The 18,896-nt window shown below is 36.5% G+C and overlaps 1 protein-coding gene across 2 annotated transcripts in view; it reads left to right on the top strand.

The window, feature by feature from the left end:
• The window catches only part of LOC106095684 (protein serrate), a 110,802-nt gene that overhangs the window by 19,403 nt on the left and 72,503 nt on the right, over window positions 1–18,896 (top strand). For both annotated transcript variants that reach the window (XM_059363779.1, XM_059363780.1), the window contains exons 3-4: window positions 12,242–12,359; window positions 12,494–12,684. In XM_059363779.1, the coding sequence (XP_059219762.1) occupies window positions 12,242–12,359; window positions 12,494–12,684 (309 nt within the window). The remainder of the gene's footprint in view (window positions 1–12,241; window positions 12,360–12,493; window positions 12,685–18,896) is intronic.

Here is an 18,896-nt window from a genome sequence, read left to right as displayed (position 1 = left end):
TCCCTGCTTAGGTATAGCCGAACGGACAGAGAGACAGCCAGACACAAAACCAAAGGCGATTATGTGGCATGACTTCACATTATTATTGTGCTCCAATATAAGGTAGCACAGCCCAACAGCCACACATAGAGTGTGTGCTGGTGATGTCTCGTCTCTTCTTCGTTCAATATTTTCAGCATCATGATGTTGAATATTTCCCCTTTTTGAATCAATGACAATGAATGACAGTGATGATGACGCTGATGTTGATGCTAGAGAAATGTGGATGCTGTTGATATAGCCTTTTGCATTGTCTGATGCAAACAAAGATGTGTCATGTGACTTTATCGCCGATGAGGCACTTTGAGGAAAATATATTTTCCAACATGAATGGATAGAAGGGGAAAGGGGGGAAAAATGCAACAAGTAGCAAACTGCTTAGTGTTAACAGATGGACAATGGTTATGATCTTTTGGCTATGTTTTATAAGAAGAATCCTTTTCTGGAAGAAACTATGTCAGAGATAAAGAAGAACAAAGATAATAAAAGCTGTCTAAACAAATATTTCTGGAAAAGATGCAAATTTTCAGAAGATTTGATAAAAAAAAATGTTCGCCTCATTCTGATCATTCCCATATAACAGATAAATCTCGAAATTTAGATTACCGGGTTAGGTTAAACAAGTAAAAGAGTGCTAAGTTCGACCGGGCCGAATCTTGGGAACCCACCACCAAGGATTCTGTTAAAATATGGTAGCTATATCTGGTTATAGACCGAATTGGACCATAATTGGCGCAGTTGTTGGAAGTCATAACAGAACACTATAAGCCAAATTTCAGCCAAATTCGATAAAAATCGCGGCTTGTAAGGGCTGAAGAAGTCAAATCAGGAGATCGGTTTATATGAGAGCTATATCAGGTTCTTTATCGATGTGGATCGTACTTGGCACAATTTTTGGCAGATATAACACAATGTTAAAAAATTTCACCATATTGTCCTTATCGGCCCACTTTTGATTTTGAGTGGTGTTTTGGGGTAACGGAGGAGGGTCCGCCCCCTTACGTTATCAACAAATTATAACGCCTATTCCTACTTCGTGACCATATTCGTAATCTACTCGCGAATACCTTTCATTTGATGCCTATATTGTCCCGATCGGTGCACTTCTGATTTTGGGTTGTGTTTTTGGCATAAGGGGGAGGGTCTGTCCCCCTTCCGTTATCAATCAATTATAAAGCCTATTCCCACTTCCTGACCATATTCGTAATCTACTCGCGAATACCTTTCATTTGAGTCCCATATTGTCATGATCGTCAAATAAACCTATATTAAGTGGTTTTGGGGCTGGGGCTGCCCTCCAGGTACTTGGACCCAACTTTTATTATGAAATTCGTATTCTATTTTTGAATACCATTCATTTGAATCCCATATTGTCCCGATCGGTCCACTTTTATTTTTGGGTAGTACTTTTGGGGTAAGGGTCCGCCCCCGCCCCGATGTCAATAAATTACATGGCCTATGTTTCCCCACATATTTGGGCCGACCCAGCCCCAAAACCCCTTAAAATAGGTTTATTTGACAATCACGACAATATGGGACTCTAATAAAAGGTATTCGGGAGTAGATTACGAATATGGTCAGGAAGTGGGAATAGGCTTTATAATCGATTGAGAACGGAAGGGGGACGGACCCTCCCCCTTATGTCAAAAACACAACCCAAAATCAAAAGTGAAACGATCGGGACAATATAGGCATCAAATGAAAGGTATTGGAGAGTAGAATTCGAATATGGTGTTAAAATTAGAGTCTAAGTACCCATCGGGACGCCCCAATCCCAAAACTCCGATCCGCCTTCTTTAACTCTCTGATATCTTTTTAGGGTGGGGACACTTCGCCTTAAATGCGGATATCGAATTTGTGCCATTGTAGCCTATGACGCTGAACGCGTTCGAATCCTGGCGAGATCATCGGACAAAGCGATGGTTGGCGATATTTACGAGGTACTATGCCATGCATGGTCATTTAAAACATTTTTTCCAAAGAAATGTCGCACTGCGGGACGCCGTTCGGACTTGGCTATAAAAAAAGGGTCCCTTATCATTGAGTTTAAACTTGAATCGTTTGTTTGTCCCGTATAGACTCAAAAACGGCTCAACCGATTACTCTGAAATTTTCACAGATTGTGTAGGCTGGTCTGGGAGGAAACATTTTTTGATATCGGTAGGGGAGCGGACTCTCCCCCTTACCACAAAAGTATTACCCAAAAATAAAAGTAGACCGAATGGGACAATATGGGATTCAAATGAAAGGTATTCAGGATTAGAATACTAATTTCATAATAAAAGTTGGATCCAAGTACCTGGGGGGCCGCCCCAGCCCCAAAACGCCTTAAAATAGGTTTATGGGACGATCATGACAATATGGGTCTCAAATGAAAGGTATTCGGGAGTAGATTACGAATATGGTCAGGAAGTAGGAATAGGCTTTATAATTGATTGATAACGGAAGGGGGACGGACCCTCCCCCTTATGCCAAAAAACACAACCCAAAATCAAAAGTGGACCGATCGAGACAATATAGATATCAAATGAAAAGTATGGGGGAGTAGATAACGAATCTGGCATATAAGAGGTCACTCCACCCCCACAAAAACGCCCAAAATGGGCACATTAGCCAATAACGGATATATGGGACCCGATTTGTTTGTTCCGAATAGACAGAACCGATTTTTTTCGAAATTTTTGGTCTGGAAGGAAACAAAGGCTATATAATTTTTCGGTATCGGAAGGGGGACGGACCCTCCCCTTTATGCCAAAACACAATCCAAAATCAAAAGTGGACCGATTGGGACAATATAGGCATCAAATGAAAGGTATTGGAGAGTAGAATACGAATTGGTATTAAAATTTGAGTCTAAGTACCCATCGGGCCGTTCGAACCCCAAAACTCCCCCAAACAGATATACTGGAAGTTCATTTCAATATGGGGCGCAAATGAATGGTATTCGGGAGTAGATTTCGAATCTGGCATACAAAATCGGATCGAATTATAGGGGGTGACGCCCCCGCCTCAAAAACGCCATTAGACCCATTATGACTACATGATACTTGGCTGGACCGATTTTCTTAAAATTTTCATAGATTGTTTACGCATATCTGAAAGGAAACATAGGCTATATAATTTTTAGATATCGGGTGGAGGCGGACCCTCCCCCTTACGCCAAAAACAACCCAGAATCTAAAGTGGACCGATCGAAACAATATAGGTATCAAATGAAAGAAATTGGAGGGTAGAATACGAATTTGGTATTAAAATTTGAGTATAAGTACCCACCGGGCCACCCCATCCCCAAAACTCCCCCAAACAGATTTATTGGAAGTTCATTTCAATATGGGGCTCAAATGAAAGGTATTCGGGATAAGATTTCGAATCTGGTATACAAAATCAGATCGATCAAAACCGCCATTAGACCTATTATGACTACATGATACTTGGCTGAACCGATTTTCGTAAAATTTTCATAGATTGTTTACGTATGTATGAAAGGAAACCTATGCTATATAATTTTTAGATATCGGGTGCAGGCGGACCCTCCCCCTTACGCCAAAAACGCCACCCATATCCGAAAGTTATCCGATGGGCACAATAAGGGTATCAAATGAAAGGTATTGGAGACCAAAAAACGAATATGGTATTAAAATTTGGGTCCAAGTACCCAGCGGGCCCCCCTCCCAGCCCCAAAACATTTCCAAACAGATATATTCGAAGTTCAATTCAATATGGGACACAAATAAAAAATATTCGTAGATTACAAATATGGCATATAACATAAGGTCCAGGTAATGGGAGATCGCCTACCCCCAAATACCCCCAAATGAGCATATTAGCCGACCATGGCTATATGGGACTCAAAGGAAAGCTATTAGGGAGTAGATTACGAATATGACATTAAAGTTTGCGTTCAAGTCTAGGTGGCGCTGTTCCTCCTAAAGATACGTAAAATGTTAAGTTATTTGACCCATTATGACAATATGGGACTCAAATGAAAGGTATTTGAGAGTAGAAACCAAATTTCATACCCAATTTTGGTTCCAAGTGTTTTGGGGTCCGCCCTAAAGCACCCCCTAAACTGAACTTCCGTTGGGAATAAAGAACGAGTTTGATATCTATTTTCACTACAAAGTGCCGGTGGCCGCCCCAGCCCCAAAACACCCTTTAAAAGGTTCATATTTATCGGCCATGGCAATATGAGGCTCAAATTATAGGGTTTTGGAAGTGCAGCACGATTTTGATTTCCATATTTGAGTCGAAATGCCTGAGGTGTCATCCCTCCCCTAATGAGAACATTATCCTAGGGAAGAACATTACCACCAGGAATCGAGAAGGGGCAAATTTTATTTTTGGCCAATATGTTACCTTAGAGGGGGTAGTGTCTACTTAGTGCATGATTGTGTCCATTACCCCATGCGACCACATAAAAAAGCAGGATGGAAGATTTTTATTTTCGTTTAAATTTACATTTTTATATCTTTTAAGAATTTCCCCTTTTTAAAGAACTTCCTGGCAATCAGCAATATTCACATTTGATTCTAACATCAATTTATGGCCTTATCATTAATCATTGCCATAATCATTTGTATTATGATAGGTTTCGCTACTACTCTATTGATTTTGATAGTTTTTGTACTAAATTTAAATTTATGAATGTAAACTTTTTTTCTTTATAATGAACTCATCGTTTGAAAAAATATTCCCACCGTATGTAGTGGCTTTATAGAAGACAACAAAAAAAAAATAGAAAAACAAGAATAAGCCGGGGCAAATATAAGAGCCATAAAATCATTGATTCATAAACAGCTATTGCGGCGCTTTTATTCTAACATCTCAGCTTTTGCAGCTCAGTTTGGCTGGGCTTATTCATTAGTAAGTCTCAACACAAGCCTCAATCGATACTACAAAGACTTTCTTTTAATGAAAACATAAAAAGGCGAAATCTCAAATGGCTAAACAAATTGGAAATGGTTTTTTTCTTCATTGAAGTTGAAAGGAAAATAAAATGATTGTATCTTAACGCCAGGTTAATACAGAAACTTGTGAAGAAAACAAAAAGCCAAACACACACACACACACACGACACATAAAATAAAACCGATATATTAAACGGTAGCCTGCAGAGTTTTAATTAAAATCTTTTCCATACACTTTAATTATAAAAAATGATTGAAGAAACGTTACAATTGTATGGAATAAGAAGAAGATTTGAACAATGAACAGCAGCGAGTATTGATTCGAAAAATTTAGAAAACCGTTTTTTTTTAGAGTTGAAGAATAACAAAAGATTTTCGAATAGAAAATTTGATTAAAATTTTTTTGTAAAACGGTTCAGAGGTTATGGGTATTCACAAAACACAAAATTTTTGTAATCTTTTTTTACAAAATCAAGATATCGGTCTATATGGCAGCTATAAGCAAATCTTAATCAATCTAGACCAAATTGCAGAAATATGTGGAAGGGCTTAACTTAACTCGCTGTCCCAAATTTCTGCATTATCGGACAATAAATGAGCATTTAATGGGCCCAAAATATTAAATCGAGAGATCGGTCTATATGGCAGCTATATCCAAATCCGGACCGATCTGGACCAAATTGATGAAAGATATCGAGGGGCCTAACTCAACTCACTGTCCGAAATTTCAGCAAAATCGTATAATAAACGTGGCTTTTATGGACCTAAAATCCTAAATCGGAGGATCGGTCTATATGGCAGCTATATCCAAATCTGGACCCATCTGGGCCAAATTGACGAATTATGTCGAAGGGCCTAACGCAACTCACTGTTCCAAATTTCAGCAAAATCGGATAATAAATGTGGCTTTTATGGGCCTAAAACCCTATAGCGGAGAATCTGTCTATATGGCAGCTATATCCAAATCTGGACCGATCTGAGCTAAATTGACGAAGGAGGTCGAGGGGCCTAACACAACTTACTGTCCCAAATTTCAGCAAAATCTGATAATAAATGTGGCTTTTATGGGCCTAAGACACTAAATCGGAGGATCGGTCTATATGACAGCTATATCCAAATCCGGACCGATCTGACCCAAACTGACGAAGAATGTCGAGGGGCCTAACACAACTCACTGTCCCAAATTTCAGCAAAAACGGATAATAAATGTGGCTTTCATGGGCCTAAAACCCTAAATCGGAGGATCGGTCTATATGACAGCTATATCCAAATCTAGACCCATCTGACTCTAAATCGGATGATCGGTCTATATGACAGCTATATCCAAATCCTTACCGATCTGGGCCAAATCGACGAAAAATGTCGAAGGGCCGAACACAACTCACTGTCCAAGCAAAATCGGATAATAAATGTGGCTTTTATGGGCCTAAGACCCTAAATCGGAGGATCGGTCTATATGGCAGTTATATCCAAATCCGAACCCATCTGGGCCAAATTAACGAATGATATCGAGGAGCCTTACACAACCCATTGTCCTAAATTTCAGCAAAGTCGGATAATAAATGTGGCTTTTATGGGCCTTAAACCCTAAATCAGAGGATCGGTCTATATGGCAGCTATATCTATATATGGACCCATCTGGGCCAAATTGACGAAGGATGTCGAGAGGCCTATCATAACTCACTGTCCCAAATTTCAGCAAAATCAGATAATAAATGTAGCTTTTATGGGCCTAACACCCTTAATCGGCGGATCGGTCTATATGGGGGCTATATCAAGATATAGTCCGATATAGCCCATCTTCGAACTTAACCTACTTATGGACAAAAAAAGAATCTGTGCAAAATTTCAGCTCAATATCTTTATTTTTGAAGACTGTAGCGTGATTTCAACAGACAGACGGACGGACATGTCTAGATCGTCTTAGATTTTTACGCTGATCAAGAATATATATACTTTATAGGGTCGGAAATGGATATTTCGATGTGTTGCAAACGGAATGACAAAATGAATATACCCCCTTCCTTCGGTGGTGGGTATAAAAATTTACAAAAATTTTTGTAAATATTTACCAAAGTTACCATTTTATCGCCATCCCTGTGGGTTACCACCATAAATAACCTACAACGGATGCTGACTGAGGGATTTGAACCCGTCTACTATGCCAACGATGTTATCATACCTCTTAGGGGTAATGTTCTGATCCAGCTACGCGGAAGGGCCGAAAGGGTCTTGCATATCGTATATGACTGGGCTAGACCCTGGGGCCCCAATGGTAACCCAGAGAAGACTGAAATATGCCTGTTCACGAGGAAGACGTAGGTGGGCCAATATGACGCACCACGTTTGGATATCTGACAAGGTCAAATACTTAGGAGTGATCTTGGATAGGAAACTTAATTGAAAGTGTCACATTCAGAAGCGTTCTGAGAAGGCTCACAGATGTTGGGCAAAATATAGACAGGCCATAGGCTCGAAAGGACCTGAATCCGCGGATAGTCCACTGGCTCTACAGGATTGTGATTTGACCAATACTTACTTACGACTCATTAGTTTGGTGGACTGCTATGGAGAAAAAAATGCAACATAAGGACCATACAACGGGTTCAAAGAACATGTTGTCTTGGCATAGGCGAAGCGATGAGGACAATGCCCACAAGGGCGCTGGAGACTATTCTGGATATCCGACCCTTTGACATACTAATTAAGTCTGAGGCAGCCACCGCGGCTATGAGACTTAAGGTGATGGGAGAATGGATTGAGGATGGGAGCAACTCATGCCATCGCGGTATAATCGAAGCGATAATAAGAAGCCTGGAAGGAAGGAAACGGGTTTCCGATCAGATACCTGAGACGATTGCGAGCCACTGCTGCCAGCGGCACAGTCTTGGATTGACCGAACCCTAGTATTGCCATCTGGAAGATCATATAACACTGATGAATCAAAGCTAAAGAACAGAGTTGGATTCAACCTGGGGGTCCGCATTGAGATCCCAGGTACTGAGATGTGTTTTATACTGCCTGACCACAATAGGGTCCCGCAGGCGGAGATCCGGGCTATCACGCAATGCGTGAAGTGGTGTGGTACTAACGCGAGATTGTCGAGTGTGAACATCTTTACGGACAGCAAAATGGCCATATTGGCAATAACAACCAGGTAGGTAAAGCGAAACAGTCGGTAGGACGGCGAACAACCTATGGGGTGATCCGGAACCTGAGAGACGAGGCTATTACTGAAAGGAAGTAAGAAGGAGCTCAGTACAGCTTTTGACGGCATGTAACACTATGGAACAGCGAAAGAGTCGATAGGACTGCGAAAATCCTATGGGGTCATCCGGATCGTGAGAGGACGTGACTATTACTGAAAGGAAGTAAGAAGGAGGTCAGTATAGCTATTGGTATCATAATGGGACATGAAGGACTACGAGCTAACTTATGCAAAATCATTGCCCAGCTTTCGCGGCTAAAGGACACCGGTACTAAGGTGGCGACACCTTAGTCGAGGTTCCTTTTTTGATTTTAGAGCACACAACAAGCCGATTACTGGCTTAGGTGTACGTCCATAGTAGCATGGGCCGGATTTATATCCGCGCCCTCTTTTCAACCTAACCTAACTCAACCTACCAAGTTTTTCATTAAAAATAAAAATTCAGACAAAAAATCTTGCAAAAATAAAAATGAAACAAAGTTTCATAGAAATCAAAAAAACGTCCTCTACCCTTCTGATATCAGAAGGGTAGTGATCTCTCCCCCTTACCCCAGAACCACTACCCAAAATCAAAAGTGGACCGATATAGGCAATATGGGTATCAAACGAAAGGAGAGAAAAATACGAATATGGTATTAAAATTTGGGTCAAAATTTCCAGGCCGCCCTAACCCCCCAATAAAATCATATTAGACGTTTATGTCAACACAAATGAAAATTATTTCAGAGTAAAAAATGTTTGAGGGTATGCTCCAAAACGACCCTTAAGCTGAACTTATTTTTCGGCCATAACAATATGGGGCTCAAATAAAAGGTATTTGGCAGTAAAGAACAAATTTGGTATCAATTGTCAGAATAAAATATCGGGGCCGACCCATTAGCAATGGGTCTTTCTCTCTTCCTTCTTGGTGTTACAAACAAATTCACTAAGTTATAATATCCTGTACCAAAGTAGTGGTGTAGGGTATAGGTCGGTTGGGATTGTAAATAGGCCATATAAGTCCATGTTTCGATATAGCTGCCATATAAACCGATCTTGGATCTTGACTTCTTGAGCAACTAGAGGGCGCAATTTTTACCCGATTTTGCTGAGGCGTTTTCTTATGACTTCCAACAACTGTGCTAATTACCTTTCAACTAAGCCGATCTGGGGTCTCGACTTTTTGAGTGTTGTTATGACTTTGAACAACTGTGCCGAATATGTTTCAAATCTGTTCATAACCTGATATAGCTGCCATATATAGGGCGCAATTATTATCCGATTTGGCTGAAATTTCCACGACATTCAACATTCATGTCAAATATGGTCTGAATCGCTCTTTAGCCTGATACAGCTCCCATATAAAACGATCTCCCTATTTTACTTCTAGAGCCGCTAAAGGGCGCAATACTTTTTCGAATTGGCTGAAATTTTACACAATGACTTCTACTATGGTCTTCAATATGCACACATCTGAATTTGAACAGGGCTCTCAAAGACGACTTGATTCGCAAGCGTAAACAAAGCGGAAACAAGTAAAATCTTATCTCCCTTATTCAAATCCAATTTATCCAACAATGCCAATAGCAACAAACAAACACAATTTGTTCTCTGCACTGAGATCAGAAATCATGATCTACTAACCAGTCAAAGTGTTTTGAATAACAATAGCACACACTTTCTCAACTTTTAAAAGTTTTTTACTATGCTACTCTTTGTACAGAAAGCATTGATCAAACTAAGCGCCTCTCAAGGCATAATTTCATGGGAACTAGAAAATTTATTGGCTACTTGCCCAGCTGTCATCAAAACATTTTAGAAAAACAGCTGGCCATTCCGACGTTTCAAAGAAAAGCGTCACTTGAGATATATCATTCTTAAAGCATTACATTTTTCCATTTTAAAGCCTTTTTTGCTGTTTTTCTCCCCTTTGTTTAATGAATGAATGTCATTTCTGCCATGTAACAAGTCTCATAATTCTGCATACCTTGTCGTCTGATGGACATCAGTTTCTACTTTGTTTTTACTAAACTTTTTCTTAAAATATCATAAACAACAAACATTGGATATGATTTATTATCACAAGCAGACAGCAGATGAATGAATCAAAAAGGATTGTCGTAAAAATTAACAGACATTAAAATGTGAATTCGCACAGACTGAGCAGACAAAGTATTCTGTCCCCCCACGTTCCTACAGGCAGACAGACAGACAGACAGACAGATATAAATGTTCTTAAAGCCTTGTGGCTTTGAGTCAATGAAGATGGGTGAGAAACTGGTTCAGTCTACACTAAGCGCCTTCTAATTTTAGTTCTTTGTTTGCCTCTTGGTTCTGGAGTATATTTGTGGCCCAAACAATGTTTAAGCTTTTATGGACACTGACAATGAAGATTAATGTCTGTTGTGACTTTTAATTTGAATTTTGAGCGATTTATGATTTTTTGAAAACGAACAATTATTATTATTTTTATTGTTTATGATTACCGGAGATGATGGGAAGCGAAAATTTTGCCAAACTATAAATGAGCTTTGAATAAAAAAAAATTTTAATTATTTTAAATTAAAAAAAAAAATAAAAAATAAAAAAAAATATAAAATAAAATAAAATAAAATAAAATAAAATAAAATAAAATAAAATAAAATAAAATAAAATAAAACAAAATAAAATAAAATAAAATAAAATAAAATAAAATAAAATAAAATAAAATAAAATAAAATAAAATAAAATAAAATAAAATAAAATGAAGTGAAATGAAATAAAATAAAATAAAATAAAATAAAATAAAATGAAATGAAATAAAATAAAATAAAATAAAATAAAATAAAATAAAATAAAATAAAATAAAATAAAATAAAATAAAATAAAATAAAATAAAATAAAATAAATTAAAATAAAATAAAATAAAATAAAATAAAATAAAACAAAATAAAATAAAATAAAATAAAATAAAATAAAATAAAATAAAATAAAATAAAATAAAATAAAATAAAATAAAATAAAATAAAATAAAATAAAATAAAATAAAATAAAATAAAATAAAATTAAATAAAATAAAATAAAATAAAATAAAATAAAATAAAATAAAATAAAATAAAATAAAATAAAATAAAATAAAATAAAACAAAATAAAATAAAATAAAATAAAATAAAATAAAATAAAATAAAATAAAATAAAATAAAATAAAATAAAATAAAATAAAATGAAATGAAATGAAATAAAATAAAATAAAATAAAATGAAATAAAATAAAATAAAATAAAATAAAATAAAATAAAATAAAATAAAATAAAATAAAATAAAATAAAATAAAATAAAATAAAATAAAATAAAATAAAATAAAATAAAATTAAATTAAATAAAATAAAATAAAATAAAAAAAAATAAAATAAAATAAAAAAAAATAAAATAAAATAAAATAAAATAAAATAAAATAAAATAAAATAAAATAAAATAAAATAAAATAAAATAAAATAAAATAAAATAAAATAAAATAAAATAAAATAAAATAAAATAAAATAAAATAAAATAAAATAAAATAAAATAAAATAAAATAAAATAAAATAAAATAAAATAAAATAAAATAAAATAAAATAAAATAAAATAAAATAAAATAAAATAAAATAAAATAAAATAAAATAAAACAAAACAAAATAAAATAAAATGAAATATAATTAAAATAAAATAAAATAAAATAAAATAAAATGAAATATAATTGAAATAAAATAAAATAAAATAAAATAAAAAAAAATAAAATACAATAAAATAAAATAAAATAAAATAAAATAAAATAAAATAAAATAAAATAAAATAAAATAAAATAAAATAAAATAAAATAAAATAAAATAAAATAAAATAAAATAAAATAAAATAAAATAAAATAAAATAAAATAAAATAAAATAAAATAAAATAAAATAAAATAAAATAAAATAAAATAAAATAAAATAAAATAAAATAAAATAAAATAAAATAAAATAAAATAAAATAAAATAAAATAAAATTAAATAAAATAAAATAAAAATATGAATTATTTTAATAAAAGTGCAGAAAAGTATACGACTTTTTGGAAAAAATTATATTTTTCTCTTTTTTTGTTCTCTTTTTCAGATTTCTGCCATTGGTAACTTTGAATTAGAGATATTAGAAATTTCAAATACAAATAACCATTTACTCTCCGGTTATTGCTGTGGTGTTCCTTTAGAAGTAAGAAGTACAAAAACAACGGGTAAGTTAAATCTTTAATTACATATACGAATTGTATAGCCGACTTCCCTACCCTTTGTACTGCTTAAACTTCAAAGTCTTTTATTTTTTACAAAAATTTGTTTTTTGATATTATTGTCATTTTTCCCTTTTCAGGGTGTCCACCTTGTTCAACGGCATTTCGTTTATGCCTGAAGGAGTACTCTGCCGCTGATCAAGGTATTCCAAGTATATCGACAGGCTGTTCATTTGGCCAGAATACAACTGGAATATTGGGTGGCTCAAGTTTTGTGCTAAGTGATCCTGCCCGAGGTGCCATAGTTTTGCCCTTTACATTTCGATGGACGGTAAGTGAAAATTTTTTATAGAAATATTAAGTGATAAAAAATGTAAAATATGGCAACAAATACACAACATGCCTAAGGCTGACATATACTTGGAAAGACCTTGCTAAAAGCAAAGATAGTATTCATACCCAAGCTCAGCAAATCAAGGTGTGCTACTCAAAAGCAAGCAATGTAAAGAGACATCAATGTAAAGGGGGTCTCCGAGCGTGTAATGAGGGATTGGAAGAAACTGAAATTCTTAGCGGGGAAATCTTCGAATCTATTGTTTGCTAGAACATACAGAGCACCACAAACCGAAGGCAGAAAAGCCTCGAAGCTCGAAATAAGGATTGTTTCAAAAAATGATCCCATATGCTTTAAACTTTTTTCGACAATTTTGTTGTAAGAGGAATGAATCGTCCACAAATACTTGGGATTCGAAACTGGGCACACGGATCAACAATGAGAGGCTTTTCAATGTCATCAATACATCTACCCACAGATGCACAGAATCATGTGTATGCCATGGGAGTAGTGTAATTGTGTAGCAATAAATCTGCCATTGCACAAAATCACATGCACTGGGAAAAGTACAGCTAACAGAGAGGGTTGTCGAGCGTGGTTTATGTAGTATTTATATCATAGAGGCGTTTTTGCAATAAATTCGGTTTTTGCAATAAATAAGGGCAATACAGGCACTCAAATGAAAGGAATTTAGAAGAACAATACAAATGTGATATAAAAAGTTGGCTCCAAGTACGCAGGGGCCGACCTAAGGTCAAAATAAAAGTGGAGCAATAGGGACAATATGGGACTCAAAAGAGAGGTATGCGAGAGTAGTGTATGAATGTGATATTAAAAATTCTGTACAATGACCTAGAAAGCCGTACATAGGTCAAGACCGCTCCAAAGGTACCGCCAAAAATCAAAGTAAACCGATGGTGACCATATGGGACTCAAATGTAAGGTATTTGGAAGTAGAAAACGGATGTGATTTCTAAAATCTAATCCCAATAACTAATGCGCTGCCCAAGCCAAAAACCCCCCCAAAAGTACCACCCAAAATCAAAAGTGAAAGATGCCAATGAAAGGTTTTTGAGGCTTAAAACTTGAATCGGACTGCACTCATTGGTATATGAGAAGTTTGCCCCTGTTCCTTAGTGGCATATTCATGGCCAAACACATTTTTTCTTATACGAATCTGATATCCAAATGTGGGACATAGTGTTTGGGGGGAGCGCCCCTCCCAAAAAACACCCCCAGAGAGGACACATTTGCAACCATAGCAATATGGGGCTCATATGAAAGGTCTTTGAGAGTAAAGCACGAATTTGATATCAACTTTCGGGAAAAGGTATCTACAGGGCCACCCCACCCTCATAACACCACCCAAATAGTATGTATTTGCTGACCATTGCAATATGGAGCTCAACTCAAGGTATGTTAGAGTAGAACACGAATCAGATATATATTTCCAAGGCCAAGTCACTCAAAAGAGTACATCCCCGAAAACACCCCCAACCGGTCATTTTTGGCGACTATGGGAATATGGGGCTTAAATGGAAGGTATTTGGGAGTAGATAACGGTGCTGATATATTTTGAGGTCTTAGTGTTTGAGGGACCACCCCACTACCCAAAACACTTTCAAATCGGGCATATCTATCGACCATGTCATCGTGGGGGCTCAAATAAATGATATTTGAAAGTAGAGCACGGTGTTGATAACCAATTTCGGGACCAATTTTCTGTGGGTAACAGTAATTATTTACTGACCATCGCAATATGGGGCTCAAATAAAGGAATTTGGGAGTTGAATATGATGTGGGACCGTGTATTTGGCGCACCGCCCCTTCCCCAAAACACCTCCCAAAGAGTTCAAATTTACCGACCATGGCAAAATGTAGCTCAAATGAAAGTTATTTGAGATTAGAAAACTAATTTGATAACCAATTTTGAACACAAGTGTTTGGGGGACGCCTCAACCCGTAAACTCTCCTTAAACCAAAGGCAATATGGGGTTTAAATCAATGGTATATGAGAGAAGAGCAGGGCCCAGTGTCTGGGGGACCACCTCACCGCCGAAAACACCCCTTAATAGGACATCATGAGGATATAGGGCTAACATAAAGTCTTTTAAGAAGGGAGTACAACTGACATCCTAACTTAAATGACTCTAAACCCTCTGAGCGAACTTATAGGCCAATGAAGATCATACGGGATTCAGATAAAGGCATTTATACTGTAATACTGTTAGGCAAGCGTTATACATTTGCTATTATCTAAGCTAAGGAGGCCACCGTAGCGCAGAGGTTAGCATGTCCGCCTATGACGCTGAACGCCTGGGTTCGAATCGTGGCGAAACTATCCGAAAAAAAAATGTCAGCGGTGGTTTTCCCCTCCTAATGCTGGCAACATTTGTTAGGTACTATGCCATGTAAAACTTCTCTCCAAAGAGGTGTCGCACTGCGGCATGCCATTTGGACTCGGCTATAAAAGGGAGGCCCCTTATCATTGAGCTTAAACTTGAATCGGATTGCACTCATTGATATGTGAGAAGTTTGCTCCTGTTCCTTAGTGGAATGTTCAGGGGAAAAATTTGCATGGTATTCACTAAATGCTCTTTAATTGTCGAAAATGAATATTCAAAGGATAATTTTTTTCCATCTAAAGTAAAAGAAGGCGTAGCGAAGCGGGCCCGGTTCAGCTAGTCTCCCATATTAACCTATCCTCCGATTTGGCTTCTTGAACCCCTAGAAGCCTCAATTTTCATCCGATTTGACTGAAATTTGAAACAAAGACTTGTGTTATGACTTTCAACATCCATGGCAAGTATGATCCCAATCGGTTCATTAACAGATATAGCCCCCATATAAACCGATCTCCGGTTTTGACTTCTTGAGTCGCTAGAAGAATAAAATTTCAACTGATTTGGTTTAAATTTGACCCATCAACAACATCATTGATAAGTTTTATCCTAATCGGTCAATATGGTGATATAAGGCTCCCCTAAATACCCATATCCCGATATGACTTCTTGAGTCCATTGAAGCCTCAATCAGTTCCTGATTTGATTGCAACAAAATTGCCCAAAAAGTAATTGCGGATTTTTTTAATAAAACTTACAATGAACTTTAATCAAATGTACTTTTTTTACATTTTTTTTCTAAAGCAAGCTAAAAGTAACAGCTGATAACTGACAGAAGAAACAATGCAATTACAGAGTCCCAAGCCGTTGAAAAAATTTGTCAACGCCGACTATATGAAAAATCCGCAATTACTTTTTGGGCAACCATTTTGGGCATTTTTAGCGCAATCCATGGTGGTGGGTACCCAAGCTTAGGCCCTGACAAACTTAGCTCACATTTTTGCTTGTTTGTTCTTCATCCTCTCAACTTTTAATTGAACCTCGTATTTGTCCATGAAAGAATCAGCCTGGCTATCAGCCATAAATTCAAAATATTTTTAAATTTTGGTTTTCTTTTTTTGAGGTTTAGGTAATGCATGGATGCCTTAGTTCTTTTTTTCGAATTTGACAACCCGTAGCTTTTGAAAAAAATCATTAATTTTAAAGAAAACGAAAAAAAAAATCCACTAATTCTTTAATCATAATTCTTAAGTTAGACTTTTTTACACGCCATATAAACTAAACACAGCGAAACCAAAGGAAGCCATCGCATCGGGGCAACCGAGTGTGGCAAGTGGTGGCACTGGCGGCAAATCTAGAGAAACCTCCATAAAACCTCCAAAATGATGGTTAAGGTCTTCCCAAATAAGAAAGAAAAAGAAGACAACATGAATAACACTCACTACTTGGCTAGCCAAGAGGTGATCTTGTTAAACAACACCACAAGATTTTGACTTTTGCTAACCCAGGAAATGTGTGTGCTTTGGATACAACACCAAGAGCGTGTGTGGTCATTCCGGCAAACAGACCATGCAATGCTGCTACCAAAAAAAACTAAAATTTATAATTTTTAATTGCCTTTTTTTTTGGGCTCTGCTTAAGGCAGATTAAAAGGTTAAACTGTAGGAAACATACAATTTAAGCGTAACACAGTACCATCCCAAAGCAAGAATGAGAAGAAAACCAAAGAACTTCAGTAAAACTAAGCCATGTCGTACACCACACAAAAAATAGGGGCGATACCCTATTTTGGGAAGATTTCTTGGTTTCTTTTGGCTTGGGGAGATTTCCAACTTCAACTAAATTTAGTCGACACACACGGCTATGAATAAATTAATTAAAAAACCAAAATAACTGAGTCATCTTCAAATTGGGTTGGGTCATACAAATGTAAGATATTGAATGTTTTTTCATGCCCTAACAGAAATTGTTACAAATTCGGCTTAAACATGTCTGCATTAATAACACGCTGGTTTACATTTTTGTTTGTAATTTTTTTTCCACAAATTTTTGTTTTGGTTTCATACCCAAACTCCATATACCCCTCTTTTGAAATTATTTCATTTTTTAAAAAATGATGGTCCTGGAGACGTATAAAAAACTATTTGAAATGCCAAAAACAACAACAGAAACCCCAAAAATGATGAATATGTTACTAACAAACTCAAACATCACCTCAAATACTTCATATATTCAATCACTTGGATTTTTTTTTGCGGTTGTAGATGTTCTCCCTTAGCGTTGTTGTTATGGGGCCATTGCTGAGGCGCTCACTCCTAGGTTTTGGTTAATTATGAACATCTTTAGGTTTATTGTTAAACAAAAATCTATTTAAGTGTTAAATATTCTGCTTGGTGTATAGAGCCCCAGAGCCTTGCACCACAGGAAGCGCTTGGGGTTTGTTTTGTAGTTTGCAACCCGTTGTTTTCTTAAAGTAATCTAATTGGTGATAGTAAGGCATACAAATGGATGTGTTATAGCAATTGCCATATGTACTCCACATATATCATTCACATGCATTCACTAGATTTTGATAACATTATTCATTTGATTCATATTCATTTTGGCCGGACCGAACTTTGGATACCCACCACCTCGGGTATATATGTAAACCAACTTTCATTCCGAATCTGAACCGATCTGGACCAAATTGGCGAAGGATGTCGAAGGGCCTAAGACAACTCACTGTCCCAAATTTCAGCAAAATCGGATAATAAATGTGGCTTTTATGGACCTAAGACCCTAAATCAGAGGATCGATCTATATGGCAGCTATATCCAAATCTGGACCGATCTGAGCCAAATTAACGAAGGATGTCGAAGGGCCTAAGAGAACTCACTGTCCCAAATTTCAGCAAAATCGGATAATAAATGTGGCTTTTATGGGCCTAAGACCCTAAATCAGATGATCGGTGTATATGACAACTATATCCAAATCTGGACCGATCTGAGCCAAATTAATGAAGGATGTCGAAGGGCCTAAGACAACTCACTGTCCCAATTTTCAGCAAAATCGGATAATAAATGTGGCTTTTATAGGCCTAAGACCCTGAATCGGAAGATCGGTGTATATGGCAGCTATATCCAAATCTGAACCGATCTGAGCCAAAGTGAAGAAGGATGTCGAAGGGCCTAAGACAACTCAATGTCCCAAATTTCAGATAAATCCGATAATAAATGTGGCTTTTATGGCCCTAAGACCTTAAATAGGTGTATATGGCAGTTATATCGAAATCTGGACCGATCTGAGCCAAAGTGAAGAAGGATGTCGAAGGGCCTAAGACAACTCACTGTCCCAAATTTCAGCAAAATCGAATAATAAATGTGGCTTTTATGGGCCAAAGACCCCAAATCAGAGGATCGATCTATATGGCAGCTATATCCGAATCTGGACCGATCTGAGTCAAATTGACGAAGGATGTCGAAGGGCCTAACACCACTCACTGTCCCAAATTTCAGCAAAATCGGATAATAAATGTGGCTTTTATTGGCCTAAGACCCTAAATCGGAGGATCGGTCTATATGGGGGTTATATCAAGATATAGTCCGATAAAGCCCATATTCGCCTATGGACAAAACAAGTAAACGCGTGCTAAGTTCGCCAGGCCCAAATCTTGGATACCCACCACCATGGATTCTGCGTGTTATAGGCTAACATAGACCGTACTTGGCGCAGTTGTTGAGTCATAACAGAACACTATATTCAAAATTTCAGCCAAATCGGATAGAAATCGAGGCTTGTATGGGCTCAAAAGTCTAATCGGGAGATCGGTTTGTATGAGAGCTATAACATGTTCTTGACCGTACTTAGCACAGTTGTTGAGACTCA

This window comes from Stomoxys calcitrans, chromosome 2 (assembly GCF_963082655.1).
Source record: "Stomoxys calcitrans chromosome 2, idStoCalc2.1, whole genome shotgun sequence".
In the NCBI taxonomy this organism is placed as follows: domain Eukaryota; kingdom Metazoa; phylum Arthropoda; class Insecta; order Diptera; family Muscidae; genus Stomoxys; species Stomoxys calcitrans.
Note: the sequence above shows the minus strand (reverse complement) of the source record. Positions and strands in the feature narration are given on the sequence as shown.